This window comes from Dermacentor andersoni, chromosome 1 (genome assembly GCF_023375885.2).
Source record: "Dermacentor andersoni chromosome 1, qqDerAnde1_hic_scaffold, whole genome shotgun sequence".
Taxonomy (NCBI): Eukaryota; Metazoa; Arthropoda; class Arachnida; order Ixodida; family Ixodidae; genus Dermacentor; species Dermacentor andersoni.
In genome coordinates this window covers 279327301-279340504 of record NC_092814.1, presented here as the reverse complement: position 1 = coordinate 279340504, position 13204 = coordinate 279327301, and the positions used below count along the sequence as shown (strand labels likewise).

At 52.5% G+C, this 13204-nt stretch overlaps 1 protein-coding gene across 2 annotated transcripts in view; it reads right to left on the bottom strand.

Moving 5' to 3' along the window:
• Positions 1-12234, bottom strand: part of N (neurogenic locus Notch protein) — an 83598-nt gene extending 71364 nt beyond the window's left edge. For both annotated transcript variants that reach the window (XM_050195631.3, XM_050195633.3), the window contains exon 1: positions 11838-12234. In XM_050195631.3, the coding sequence (XP_050051588.1) occupies positions 11838-11916 (79 nt within the window). In that variant the 5' untranslated portion in view covers positions 11917-12234. The remainder of the gene's footprint in view (positions 1-11837) is intronic.
• Positions 12235-13204: the final 970 nt, after the last annotated feature.

Below are 13204 nucleotides of genomic sequence, written 5' to 3'. Positions count from 1 at the left end.
CCGCTGCCGGGGTTTTACTACTATGCCTACTTCCTTCGACGGTGGAGACAAGAAAGTCGGGGGGGGGGGGGGGTATCTGTCGGACTTGCGCTTCCGTATTCGCGGAGCGAGAAACCTGAATCACGACCGCGTAATTTAGGAAAGAAAATATATACATATACACAACACAAACGAACGCACGGACATATGGTGTTTGCTGACGGTTTCTGGGCAGATGAAAACTTAAAAATACATATAACAGGAGAGCAGAGCAACATCTTGGGGATGAGTGGAGTTTCAGGGGGCAAAAAAAAAAAATTGTAATGAACAAATGGGTCGAGAAGAGCGGAGGCGCGCACGCGAGGTTCCCGCGCCAACCAAGAGCGCCTCGGAGGCTGCACGCGAAGACGCCACTGAGGGTAACGTGGGAAAATTGGCCCCCGAATGGCGCATCTGGCGACGACGGCCGCGGAACGCAAGATGCGCGCCGCCGACGGAACTGCGCGCGCGCGCGTCACGGCAGTGTCAGGGGAAATCCGGGCGCTCCACAGAGGCTTTTCGAGGCACTCGCTTGGGAATCGACGATGACGCAAGGCGCCTGCTCGACGCCGCTGCCGAACGGGCAAAAAAAAAAAAAAGAAAAAAAGAAAGAACGTTGCGCTTCTCTCCGGTGATGCTCAACAGATGCTACAGTGCGGGGAAATTTCTAACACGGGTCTGCGCACGCTGATTAGCTGGTGCGATGAAGCAACCGACGCACCAACTACCTAAAACTCCAGGTGCGTCGAGCGTCATGTAAGGCTAACGGTTTGAAACGAACCAAATACTTTCGAACTTTTCTCAGCGCACACTGAAAAAGGTTTTCCCAATATTCTGCTGAATGAAGTGGAAACCTCGCGCGAGTATCACGTCATCACTGTAGTACCGAAAGTGCCCGCGAGTAAAAATATTCGCTGTATTATGTTTGATCTGGTAGTGAACTTGTTTATTACGAACGTCGGCTACCACTTTAGCCAATCAATGACATTTACACCAGCTTGCTCCAGACCGCGATAAGGATGGCGCTAACTCCGACGTGATTAACAGTATAGGCGAACAAGGGAAAGCTGGAGTCAACATTTCAAAAAAACGGGCATGGTCGAAGCTGTTGCGAATGGCGTTTCAACGCCTGTGTGACCTCACGATCAGAGCCGCGTGCTTACTTTTATTATTTTTACTCACAGTAATCACTGATTATTATGACGGTAATTATAAGAACGGACTAACCCACGAGCGGAAGTGAGCCTGTCGCTCACTTGGTGGGGGCTTGCGCAAGCTCGATGTGAACGCAGAATGAATACGGAAGACCAAATACTGCTGGCCACAAAGCCGCCTCGGCACGTACTGCTCGCTCCGCACGTATCTAGAGAAACGATAATCTGAAAGAGGCCCAAGTAACGCCACTCGCGGGCGCATCAAAGCCTTTCTTTGCCGAGTGCAGCGCGTCTCGGCGTCCCTCACTTCTTCGCCAGCAACACACTCGGCAACCGCAGCCGTGTCGCGCTGCACTGAGCCAACTGAGCTTCGCGGTTTCAGTGGCGCAGCGATAACAGTCGCGCGCAACTGACACGGGACACTACGCTCTCTCGAATCGCTTGCACTCTCTGCTCTCCAACTGACGTTGTGAATGGTAGTGCGAGTCCACGTCGCACTGCGTGAGGTCTGTCAAAGCTCGCGTTGTTGTCAAGGCGGCCATCGGGCGCGCGAAGATTCTTGCGACGACGTACGATCTGTGTAGCGTGCTTCTTCCTCGTGTCGCTTGTATGCTGAGGCTGATAACAGCTTAGAGACGATGCGAGGTTAGGACTAACCAAGTCACAGTGTTGTGTGACCCACATTTCGTGTGCTGGGAGAGCGTAAAGGCAGTTCAGATAGAGTATAATGTAAACCGACGCTCGAGGCCCGCATTACGTGCACCAACCAGCCTTCACTGAACAGGTGTGTCTTCGCAGTGAGTTGAGTCCTCCAATTTTTACCGTCGTCAAATCTTCGTTGGAACAGAGTAATCTGGAGCTGGATGCAATGATTCATGCACACGACCTTGCTTCTCATAATCCCAGCCTTGTACCTACTGTACCACTATTGTACTGGCTTTGTGCCAGTACAATAGTGGTTTGTACTATCAACTCGTTCAAGTACATGTCGTATACTGGAAAGGGAAAAAAAATATCCACCCGACTGTAGCACGAAGCTATCGAGGAAGTGTTTCAGAGAAACCAGTTTCGGTTTCCGTTGTAGCTTCGTGCTAAGTCGGGCGGAGGACTCTTCCCTTTCTTGAACCTTCCTCTACCTTGCGCTGCTTCCACAGATCTGATTTGCCATGGTGTATACTAACGTGAGACGATGCGCGCGGATATTAATTATCAAAACCATAGCTCAGTGCCTATTTGGGCCAGGTGGATTGACCTTCCATTCTGGCCAGACGTCAGAGTGGCCACCCACCCTAAGTACACCTTGTGCTTAGCTTAGTTTACATTAAGTAAACGTGAACGGGTCGAATCATAAGTCGCGCAGGCCGCATCCGACCCGTCCTCGTTTGCATGCATTTCGCCAAGCGGGTTGGGGGAGTCGACCCGCCCCCTCGAAATGGGGTTGACTCGGCCCGACCCGCTGTGTTTCCATGAAACCGACAACCGGATTTTGGTCCGACAAGACGACTCGCCCAGACTTTGTCAAGTTCACGAAAACGTAGCTCATCGAATGCGTTTCTGGCCCCGAATAGCACGGCGAAACGAATCATCTACGCGGAAAAGCACACTCTCCCTAAACCCGAGCGCAGGGATGGGACGAAGGACGAACGAAAAAGCGATGATCGTCTCATTTCTTCGTCCTATCCCCGAGGTGTTCCTCACGTTCCAGTATGTACCAACCAGCCCAAATAAGCACTTCTAAATCCACTGTACATTAACGATCTTATGTCAACTTGCGGTGCACTTCTTAAGCGCACAGTGGAATTTCGTAGGCGCTAAGGACATGCAACTATAGGATCCAGAGGCAGGAGAACGTAATGCCTGTAAGAGACCCTCGCTCGCACCGCATCCGATGTAACGGCAAGCCGCCAGAACACGCCGCCGTGGAGGTGTGATATGCGCCAATGACGACGGCGGTCGACAGGTGCGCGCAACAAGTGCTGTGGTGCGCCGCGCCGAAATTATCCGAAGCACGGCCGTGAAACAACGGAAGCGCGTGCGTAGACGGTGGGTGAGACGTGGAGCGTGGCTCCGGGACAGCCCGCTGAAAGCGAACGCCGAGCTCTGCCGGCACCGAGTTCGCTTTCATTCAAGAAAGCTGACGAGGGCGCTCCGCACGGCGCCCGTCGATGCGCGACCGCGATTCGGGCCGCACAGGTGTGTGCGGTGGCGGACACTGCACGCCTCGAAGGCTCGTCACTGTTGGCTGGACCGACACAGTGCAGCGAAATCCGCAGTTCGCACACACTCGCCGAAATGCTTAGCTACCGGCTGCCTGCAGCTGGGCTAGGCAAGTGGCTTTCGAAGTTTGCGGCGTCGCCTGCCGATCACCGTGCGTTCCATCGGCAGGTTACGCGGCTGCGCTGCGAGAGCCTGGGCACCGTGGGTCCGGGCGATCGCGCGCCTTACCTAGATGTTTTTTTTTTTTTCTGAACTGCATCTAACTTTTACTAACAGCTGCCAGCAACCCACTTGTGAGGTTTGTACACAGCTTGTGAATCGAGGTTGAACTGTAACCAAGTCAACGTAAACTTGTAGAGGCTGGCATTTGGTCTCTCTAGGGAAATGCAGTCGAATGCCGATCTCGGGCATCAGCACGAGCGCCACACGTGCAGCGTTCACGGGTCCCCTTATATTATACCGCCTGGAGCAACCGGCACGCTCTCGTATATGAGTGTTCTCGGCAGCTTTTCGTAACTAGCTGTCCGCCTACCCGTGCGCAGACAAAGCAGCCAAACGCGGTTTCCGGGAAGCCGAACACAAGGGGGTGTACGCGCCCCGGTTCCACGGCCCACGCGGACAGAGAAGGGGCTTCCTGTCCGGCACTGCTTTTTGACGAGGCCTCCCTCCTCAATCCGCTGTCGCGGACTCGCCTCCACGGGGCCGCGTTTAGCGTTTTCTTTTTTTCATCACACAACGCACTCAACTGCACGTGATATTTCTGAGAATGCTTAGTGGTTTTATCGCTCTCAAAACAGGCTTTTGAGCGGGATTTTTCGGAACAATTCGGCGTGAGCGTATTTTAGTGCCCGGAACAGCTTTTAAAGCGACCGCCAGTAATATGTTCTTTTTGGGCGTTAGATACACTACCACACGAAGTCGCTACGTCCAGTACGTCGCCATAGTGCGCGCTCTGTATTAGTCGCAGAATCTAGGCAAGACATCCACATGCTTATCCTCGATGCGGTCTTTGAGGCACCCTGTGCTGAACTCATTTGCAGCGACGGCCGTGATAAGGGATATTCCAGCGGCATTCGCGGCGTATGCCGTTGTAATATGCTGCTACTGTTGTAACGGTCACCATCACGAACTAATTCAAACGATAAAGTAAAAAAAAAAAACTTCGAGCGAAAGGAGGCAGCCAACTGCGCCACGAAGCAGTAGCTCTGGCGCACGCTACGCAGCATTAGGCGATACCAATTCAGAACCGAGGTGGAAGTTAAGCGAAGCCGACAGAGAGAAGAAAATGCGAGAAAGTAAGAGACAAAAGCTGCGGTTCTTCAAAGCAGATTGCTGGCGCAACACTTCGCACGTTATCTGCAACTGGTATACAGTAGATAATGCGCGGAACGGTACAAGCGCCCCTGCGTTTGCGATGCTCGTGACGTCATAGGTATTGACAGCGCGGACATTTAACTGTTTAGCAAAAAAAAAAAAGAAAAGAGCCATTTACTTGCACACTGAAGGTATCAAAGACATCCTCGACAATTCTGCCAACTATTTCTTCATAGAAATGGCCCAATACCAGTCTGTATTCGGGACGTCATATTGACGTGCTGGCGCTGCGGTTGTGGCAAGAAATTCAATATAGGAAATGCTTACTACCGTTTTCTCAGATCATTCGCACATTGTCATTTGCTAAAAAAAAAAAAAAAAAAGGACGCCCCCGCGCTATGTTACCCACTCTGGAAAGTAAATAACGGCGGCGTCATTAGGGTGATCGAGCACTGCTCAGGCTTGATTTCACTATAAAAAGCAAGTTTTTACACTGAGAAGAAAGTAAGGCGACGCAGGTGATTGGTCCAAACAAAAAGCCATCGCCCTGGGTTTGGCCGTGTCCAGCGGCCAAGTGCCGGGTTGGCACGCACACATCGCGCTCAGCTCGCTCCCGGTTCCCTAGCATGTGTTTGCACCGCGGCGCTGTAACCCCAATTTCCCACCGTCACGCTCGCGAACCGTGCGGCCGTTTCCCACGGGCTGTCACTGAACGACGGCAGCCGGGCCCCTAGTGACGTCACGAATTTAGACACGCGACTTTATTCCGAAGAAACACTGAGAATGCGTTTTTTTTTTTTTATTGGCTTCTGGCAGCCGGCACCGTTTCGCGCGTCCGCAGTAAGGCGATTGTGCGACGTAAGAGAAAGGAAAACAAAAGTTGCTGTGATCATGTCTCCTGTCAGTCGAACTCCGGTATAAGAGAGGAACAGAGGTCCGAAAGGAGGCGAGGCGCACGGGATGAGACTGGCGCCGTTGACGACTCTCGATATCTAGCGGAACGCCTGGGCAGGAAAACATGCGATATGCCGTGCACCATACGGGCGTTTCTGCGGAAATGAGCGGAAGCAGGACCTGTGGTGAACCTGTGGTATCCGGTTCCGGCTGTTTTGCGCTCTCGGTGGACGCAAGAGCCAGCCAGAATGCTTAATATAGCAAGCTCGCTGGCACGTCGGTGTGTGACGCCAGAGAAGTGCCCTTATTTGGGAACTGAACACTCCGTTCCCCCTCACCCTGTTCTGGTTGCCCTGCATTAACATGGCTCTATATTTGACACTGCCATTAAAGAAAACAAAAACCATTGCCACGATAGCATGACTTGTGTGTCATGCACATTAGGTGATCGTAACACACTGTACCTCAGCTAGGAGAGGCTAATGCGGTTATTCGGTAATGCTTACGCAACTGCATACATAAGTTTGTCGCAAACCTACACAAGCTTTGTAGTTACGAGAATTGAGACAGATTTAATTAGCGTTAAAATACGCGGAACGAGAAGCTTACAGGACATCGGGACGCAATACATCCTAGTCCCACGTCTCTTTAACGCAACAAATAGTTTTAACGGACGTTACGAAAACACTTCTCGCCGTGCTAATAGCCGGACATGCTGGCCCCGATGACGTCAGTGCAACATATTATTACGCGTACGTTGCTTTGCTTTTTCGACGGTGACCGTTTGTTCGCCGGATCGATTTGTCGCTCGGCGCAAGAGGCGCGCTGACACCTTTCATGTTTAACGCAGCTTCTCTAAGTGTTAGTACCCAAATTTCGCGGCCAGGATGACGTCATTGCAAGTTACGTTTTTTGTGCACGAGAAAACCGGTGTAATCAGGCGAAAAACGGTCGGGGTCTGCACACAATAGGAGACCCGAACGTATCGATATGTTCGTTGTCGGGGGAGAAAAGCGCATCTGCTGAGGGCCGAGAGAGTACACGGAGGAGCTCGCGCTCCTGCAGCTTTGTAGCTGCCACCTACGTCGATCGTGCGTCTAGAGGCGCGTGCAGACGTACGCGCCTCTAGTCGCGGCTCGGATAGCACGTCCTTCGAGCTGCACCGCGGGCGCCTCCAAGCGCCGGCGATGCTCGCATAGAACAAAGCCCGCGTCGGGACGAGAGTCGCGGCAGAAAAAGCGCGCGCTCGGAGAAAGCCGGCAGCTTGTGCTGAGAAGCGCATTAGCGGGACTCTCGCGAGGCGTGCGCGTCTAATGAGAGAGCCGGCGCCGAGACAAAAGGAGAATCCGCGCGCGGCTTTGTGGCCGCCGCTTGTGTGCTCTGGCCGCGCTCCGCTGCGCCACTGTGCCAACCACCACCACTCCGCGCGTAGCCGAGCGCGTGTCGGCGCCTCTGCGTGCGATGATGCCCGGTTTGGGCGACGCTATACTTGGACGCCGCCTACGGTTGGCGCATATCGTGAACGTAACTCTCAGGACGGGATCAATACGAGCCTGGGTGTGAATGACCAGGGGGGGGGGGGGGGGGAGGATCGAAAAGTTGGGCGTGCGGCGACGGCCGACTCTCACTGGCTTACACCGTGACATAATGCAGCTTCACTGGCGACACTTCCCGGGCATGCACACGCAGCGTATGCATAGTGCAAACAGCGTGCTGGCGGTCTTTTGATGGCGGAAATAGGCGCTGCGCTGTTTTATTAGCGCTGTATTCCGCGCGCAGTGTGTGGCTGTTGCTTTGAATTGGCAGGCTTGATTGCATGCTTTGTCAGGCTTGATTGCCTTTAGCCTCTGCCCCTGCAGTGAGCTTTGAATATTGCTTACTGTAAATAAAATACTTATTTACTAAAAGAATTAAGGTTTGTGCTCTTTTTTATCACGACTCATTCTTCCTCCTCTTTGAACCCAGTGTTTTTACTTTTTTTAATAATACCTGTTTTCTTTACACTCCGTCATATCTCAAAGTGACTGGCTTCTTGCGTTGGGAAGAGAGTGAGAAAACATCCATTTTCGAACGGCCTCTTGTTTTCCATTGTTGCATCTTGCTCTCTCGCTGCACGTTCGAAAAATCAGTCTACACAGTGCCCGCTGCTTCGTGTTTAGGTCAGAATGAACACGAGCCAGCGATACGCCAACAGTCAGTTTTAGTGTTGGGGCGTAAGTTTCAGAACATGGTATTGTGGAGCAGCTGAATACCAAACGCCAGAGTGACAGCTATGCTCACACGCCGGGACAACAAGGGAACAAAGTTTTGGAAATAGCAAACACAGGCGGCTAGCGCACGCTAAATGGATCTTAGCGCACCCAAAAAGCAGCGGTGCCAGTACTGCGCATGCGCTTAATGACTTCGGACACTTTAGCACGCAGGGCCGATGACGTTGTCGCAAGTTTTAACCCGCCATTTCTAAAGTTCCCTAACAATGCAGGCTCGCGCCATAATTTGTAACGATTCGTTTCATTTTCCATTAACCTTTTTTTCTTATCCGTAGCGACGAGTGGCCAATCCAGACGACAACGTCGGCTCGCGAGCCTAATATCAGGGACCCTTCTCCCACTACCCCCCAAAAAAGTAAGCAAAATGAAATGTACTGTTAGAATGTACGGTCCCTAATTTTTGCTCCACTTATGAGTGACAGCAATGAAGAAGAAAGAGATGTGAAACTAGGAACAGGGCTATCGGCATGAGCGCACAATGAAGAAACGCAACAAAAAAATAATAACACAGGAGGGTGTAACATAGGCGCTCGTGACATGCGTCTCTTCCTGACGTTTTGGCGCTACCATTGTCGGAAAAAGAAAATGATAAACTGGCGTCGTTATTTTATTTCGACCCAGGCGGTCGCAAAGATAACTGTTACTACAAGACCAGGAAAAAGAAAAATGGGTGGGGATCGGAGTCGCTCAACTGAGCAGCCACATACGCGGCTAGGGAAGAAAAAAAAAAAGCCTTTTCACGTTACGTCAGGCCCTCGCAGAGCCTGTGACGTCAGGTTTTGTCTTGAGGTATCATGCGAGGGCCCAGGCGACTCCGCCCTGGTCGCGAGCCTCGCGATGTCGGCGAAACAGGGTGTGGTGCAAGGAGGAGACGAGCAAGGTGAGGGGGGGGGCAACTCGGGCCGGCTCGCGCATAGTTCACACGGTCTCGGCCATCTGCCGCGCGCGGGCCCCCCTGTCCTCCTCCCCGGCCGGAGCAGCTGCTCGGGGGGTGAACCTCCCTCGCCCTTCCGCCGCTCATGCGTCTGTGCGGGAAGTGGCGGAGCGCACCTGCGCGCCATCTCGGCCAGCCTGGTCCCGAACCCGGCCACTTCCTCCTCCGGGACGGGGAGCCGTCGTCCCTCTCTCGACACCAGTCGCACCCTCCTCCCTTTTTTGCCCGCATAACTGGGACACATTTAGGGATTTGGTCGCTGACGTACAATGCAGTCGACTTTTGAAAGAAACGCCTCAGAAACATTCAAATCAGCATAACCTGAACGCATCAATTTAGCACGAGAGAAACGTGCTTATTGTGAGGCGCGTTAGGTAGATCCGTATCGGCTTTAAAAATTATTACTGAGGCCTTCCGAGTCGAAACTGAGCCGTAGTCACTCCCAAACCGTGTCAACAGTTTGAACACTCAAAGCAGGAGATATGCTAAGACAAAACTAAGCAACTCAGAGGTAATGCTAGGTGCCCGTGCAATGACAATCGACGTTTAGCGATGAAGGAAATCGAATTTTAAGCAAGAGTCGGCGCAACGCGCCGTGATAGTCCGCCGGTTGCGAGAGGGCTTCTAAATATTGCGAGACCTACATAAATGTTCGTCCGTAGTGGTCAGTCTCAGAGAGAAAAACATGCGCCAGGAGTGTTCGCATGCATGCGGCTGGCGTCGAGGGCACGACCGCTTGTGAGCGGCAAGCAGCGAATAAGGACTGAATCAACAAAATGGCGCTCCACTGACAGATGTTTCTCAGCGCAACTGGCAGAAAGCCGATGATGGTCTTCAATCTAGAAGATGTTGGCGACACTCCCTAGCTTAACTCATTGCGCAGAAAGAAATACAATTACCTTTCTCTTCACAAGTACGAAGTAAAGAGAACCAGCCCAATTGAGGGACAAGTGGGGTGTTTATTGGCTTAACGAGCGCAATTTGCCACGACTTGTCGCCCTCTTCCATTTCAAGGCAGTGTGAGACTTTGTTACCAAATGTACATTGTCGCTTGAGCGTCCGAAGAACGACCACGTTCATGGAACGTCGGCACATGCGCCAGCCATTGAACGCGCGACAGGTAGGAATGCGTGGGGCCTGAAGCAATGCAATTAATATTTTTGCTGTTTCAGTTTGTCGCGCAGCATGCGAGAGAAAGGAGGAGTCGTACATTAGGCTGAAGCCCCGGCTCCTGAATGCACCGAATTAAGAACCCTTTGGGTATGCAGTTGACAACGGAGAAAGCACACTTTTTGGTCAGTCCTCAACCCGAACAGTTAATGGCATTTAGAGCGACTAAAAGTGCAAACAACATGATTTAGATAGGCCGTTAACCGTTACTTTATCCAACGCGGAAGACTGCTCGTGAACGCGGCAGCGTTATCTACAGAACTGTGTAATAAGCAAACCCTTTCGTCATACACGCACCCTTTCCGCTTGTTTATCTCCGTAAGCGTCGGAAATTATCCATCCCATTCAGCAGTGCAAAATACCTTTAAAACAATCGACTTCACGAAATGATTCATAAGTGAACGAAATGCTCCGAAATTTTGAGTACTAAAGTAAGCAATAAACGAACGCATCTCGTCGATCACTGAACTTACCCGCTTCATTGTATAAAACATAAATTACTTAGTGGCTTCTAAACAAGCAACAATGTAAACAAAGAAAATTAATGCCGGCAGCTGGTTCGTTGACAGAAGCCGCAGCTCACGCGCGCTGCGAAGTTTCCGACCGCGAAACGCCCGTCTTCTGTCTACGAACCACTGGCTTCTCAGCGGAGTTAGGCTTAGCCATGGCGGGGAAGCCTCCCTGCATGAGCGTCTCGGCGAGAGCGCGACGCCAGCCAGGTAAACAGTTTCCTCCGCAGAGCAATGATACGCCATCAAGCCCATCACCCATTTTGCGGAGGCAGTTAGCCTGTGTAGCGAAGTAACTCCGAGGGCTCATTTGCAGCGCGCGCCCGAACAATGCCCCCCCTGCTCAGCTCGCTGCAGCCAGCGGAGCAGACGATGACTAGGCCTAATCACACCAGTGGCGACCCTCGTGGGTCGCCACTGGCGATTCGGAAAGCGCGGACAAAAATAAACACGCGTCCAAGAGGAAGGGGCAGAGAGCGACGTCGGCAGCAGTTAGCGCTGTGCGACCACTTTGTTCCTTTTCCCTTTCGATGAACTCGCTCGTAAACGCGGGCGCGGAACGGCACGAGCTCCACCGCAAGGTTCGCCAGATGGTGGAGCACACTTGTAGGAATACAGAGCCCCCCGGAGAGCTGCGCGCTCTTGTCAAAATGCTCGCATGTTGCGCGTACTCTTGACGATAGGCGCAATCTTTCAAGTAGTGAGCCTTATCTAGGGGTATAAGAGGGGAGCGCCGTGAGGTAGAAGCAGCAACAAGAAAGCCGCGCCAATCTTTAGCAATGCCGCGCGTAGTCCGCGGAATATAATCGCTCCTTTATCCTTCGCCTCTCGAAAAGCTTAGCTGTTTCGCCGGCGGGCTGAACCTGACATTTTTCTTGTGGTGGCATTATTTATTGGCAACTGCTCGATAACATAGGTGGTTGGAAGCGAGGCAGTCGACATCGAAGAGTGGTGAAAACCATGCGCTCAACAGGCCTTAGAAATCTTATGCGGCTGATCGCAAGAACCATGGCATACCAAGCAAGCGTGGCAGACTGACTCGTAATATTTTTAGGAGTATAGCAACACTTCCCGCGTGCACATAGGCAGCACTTGCGGCCATTTCCCACTGACAGGTAGTGAGAAATGACCACAATACTGTCAGAAAATATGAACGATGGGTCAAAGCTGGAAATATCGGTTTTCCAACTGAGTGACCATTATAGATGAGATCTACTCAGTGCCTTCCGCAAAACCAGCGTCAGTTACGCGCTGAGTGAACCTCGGAAAAGGGAAGCAACACCGTCGTGATACTGCTGCACGTACATTTAGGTGAACACCATCACAACAGACTGCCAAAAAGCAAACAGTTGCTCACCTTGCACTGCGGCTGGTATCGTAGCTGCAACCAGTGCGAGCCACAGGCCAATGGTCACCCCGTTTTTCCGAGGCTTCATGGTCGGTACCGTCCGCCAGTTAATCCGATCGCAAGGTTCTCTCTGCTGCGCTGTTCGCTGTCACCGCCAGCGGCCTGTCATTGTCTGCCGAGTGTTCGCTGCCACAGTAATCCAGCAGCACGTAATCCAGAGCGCGCCGGCACGCATCAACGCGATACTCTTCTCCTCACACGCGCACAGTCTCAGCGGTCCACTGGCTGACACCTTCCGTTCACTCAAACCAACATCGTCCGCGAGCGCTCGGATGCGAACACGTTCATACCGCTCCGCAGCACCATCGACACAGCACTGAGAGGGGATGCGGAGTGCAGACCTGTTCGAAGAAGACCCCCTCGACAGCAGAGCCTTCCTCCTCTCCTACCTCTCTAATCCGCGCCCCGTCCGCGCCCGAGCAAACGTCCCATGCTGGGAACCACCTCCGCAAGAAGGTTTTTGAACTCCTCCCTTTGTGTCTAAAACTTTACCCGCTGCATTACATTTACCCCAACTAGCACAAAATGTAAGTAACTTTGGTTTTGGAAAGCTCATACGTTCGTTCAGCTCGTTTCTCGGTCGAAAAACAACTTTTGAGAGCGCGAATCACGCGCACTACTTCCTCGCGCGCACACTGCGCCTGGGCGTCGAGTGGTTGTCACGTGACTTCGCGGAGGAATGCTGTCTGCCAGGTGGTTCCCTTTGCCTCTCTTATCCTCTCCACCGTCCCGCGTCCGGCTCGGCGCTGCTGCTTGCTGCTGTGACAGGGAGAGCGACTCCACCACTTCTTCCCACTGTGGGCGCTTTTGCTTCTTGCCTTCGGGGCTTTGCTTTTAGTCGTTCCCCCCCTCCCGATCGACCTCCGCGTAGTCTCCTCCGGCTCTATGCTTTTGAAGCGCTTGTCCAGTGTGGGATTGACTTTCTATGCATGTGTGTGTCTTGTTTTCAAAGCCCGTGACGAAGTGAACGACTCGCGTCTCCTCGTTGTCATTAGCGCGAGCAGTCTTTTTATAATCGACGGAGCGTCCCAAAGCCGTCCTTCTCTAGGGGCCTCGGAAAGCGTGGGTCGTGGTATAGTGTGCGCACCGCGAAAGTTATCTGTCCGACGAACGATTGCGTGCCAGCATTCTGTGCGCCCGCTCGCAGAGGCTTGCAGAGTCTGTCTTGGCAATGGTGGGTTCCATCGTGTTTGCTTTTTCCTCGACTCGATCGACGAATGTGATGAGGGGAAACTTCGATTTTTTCTCTCTCTTCGTGTTCCGGACAATCCCCTGTAGACACGGAAGAAAATAAACTTTATTAAACAAGAGTGGTC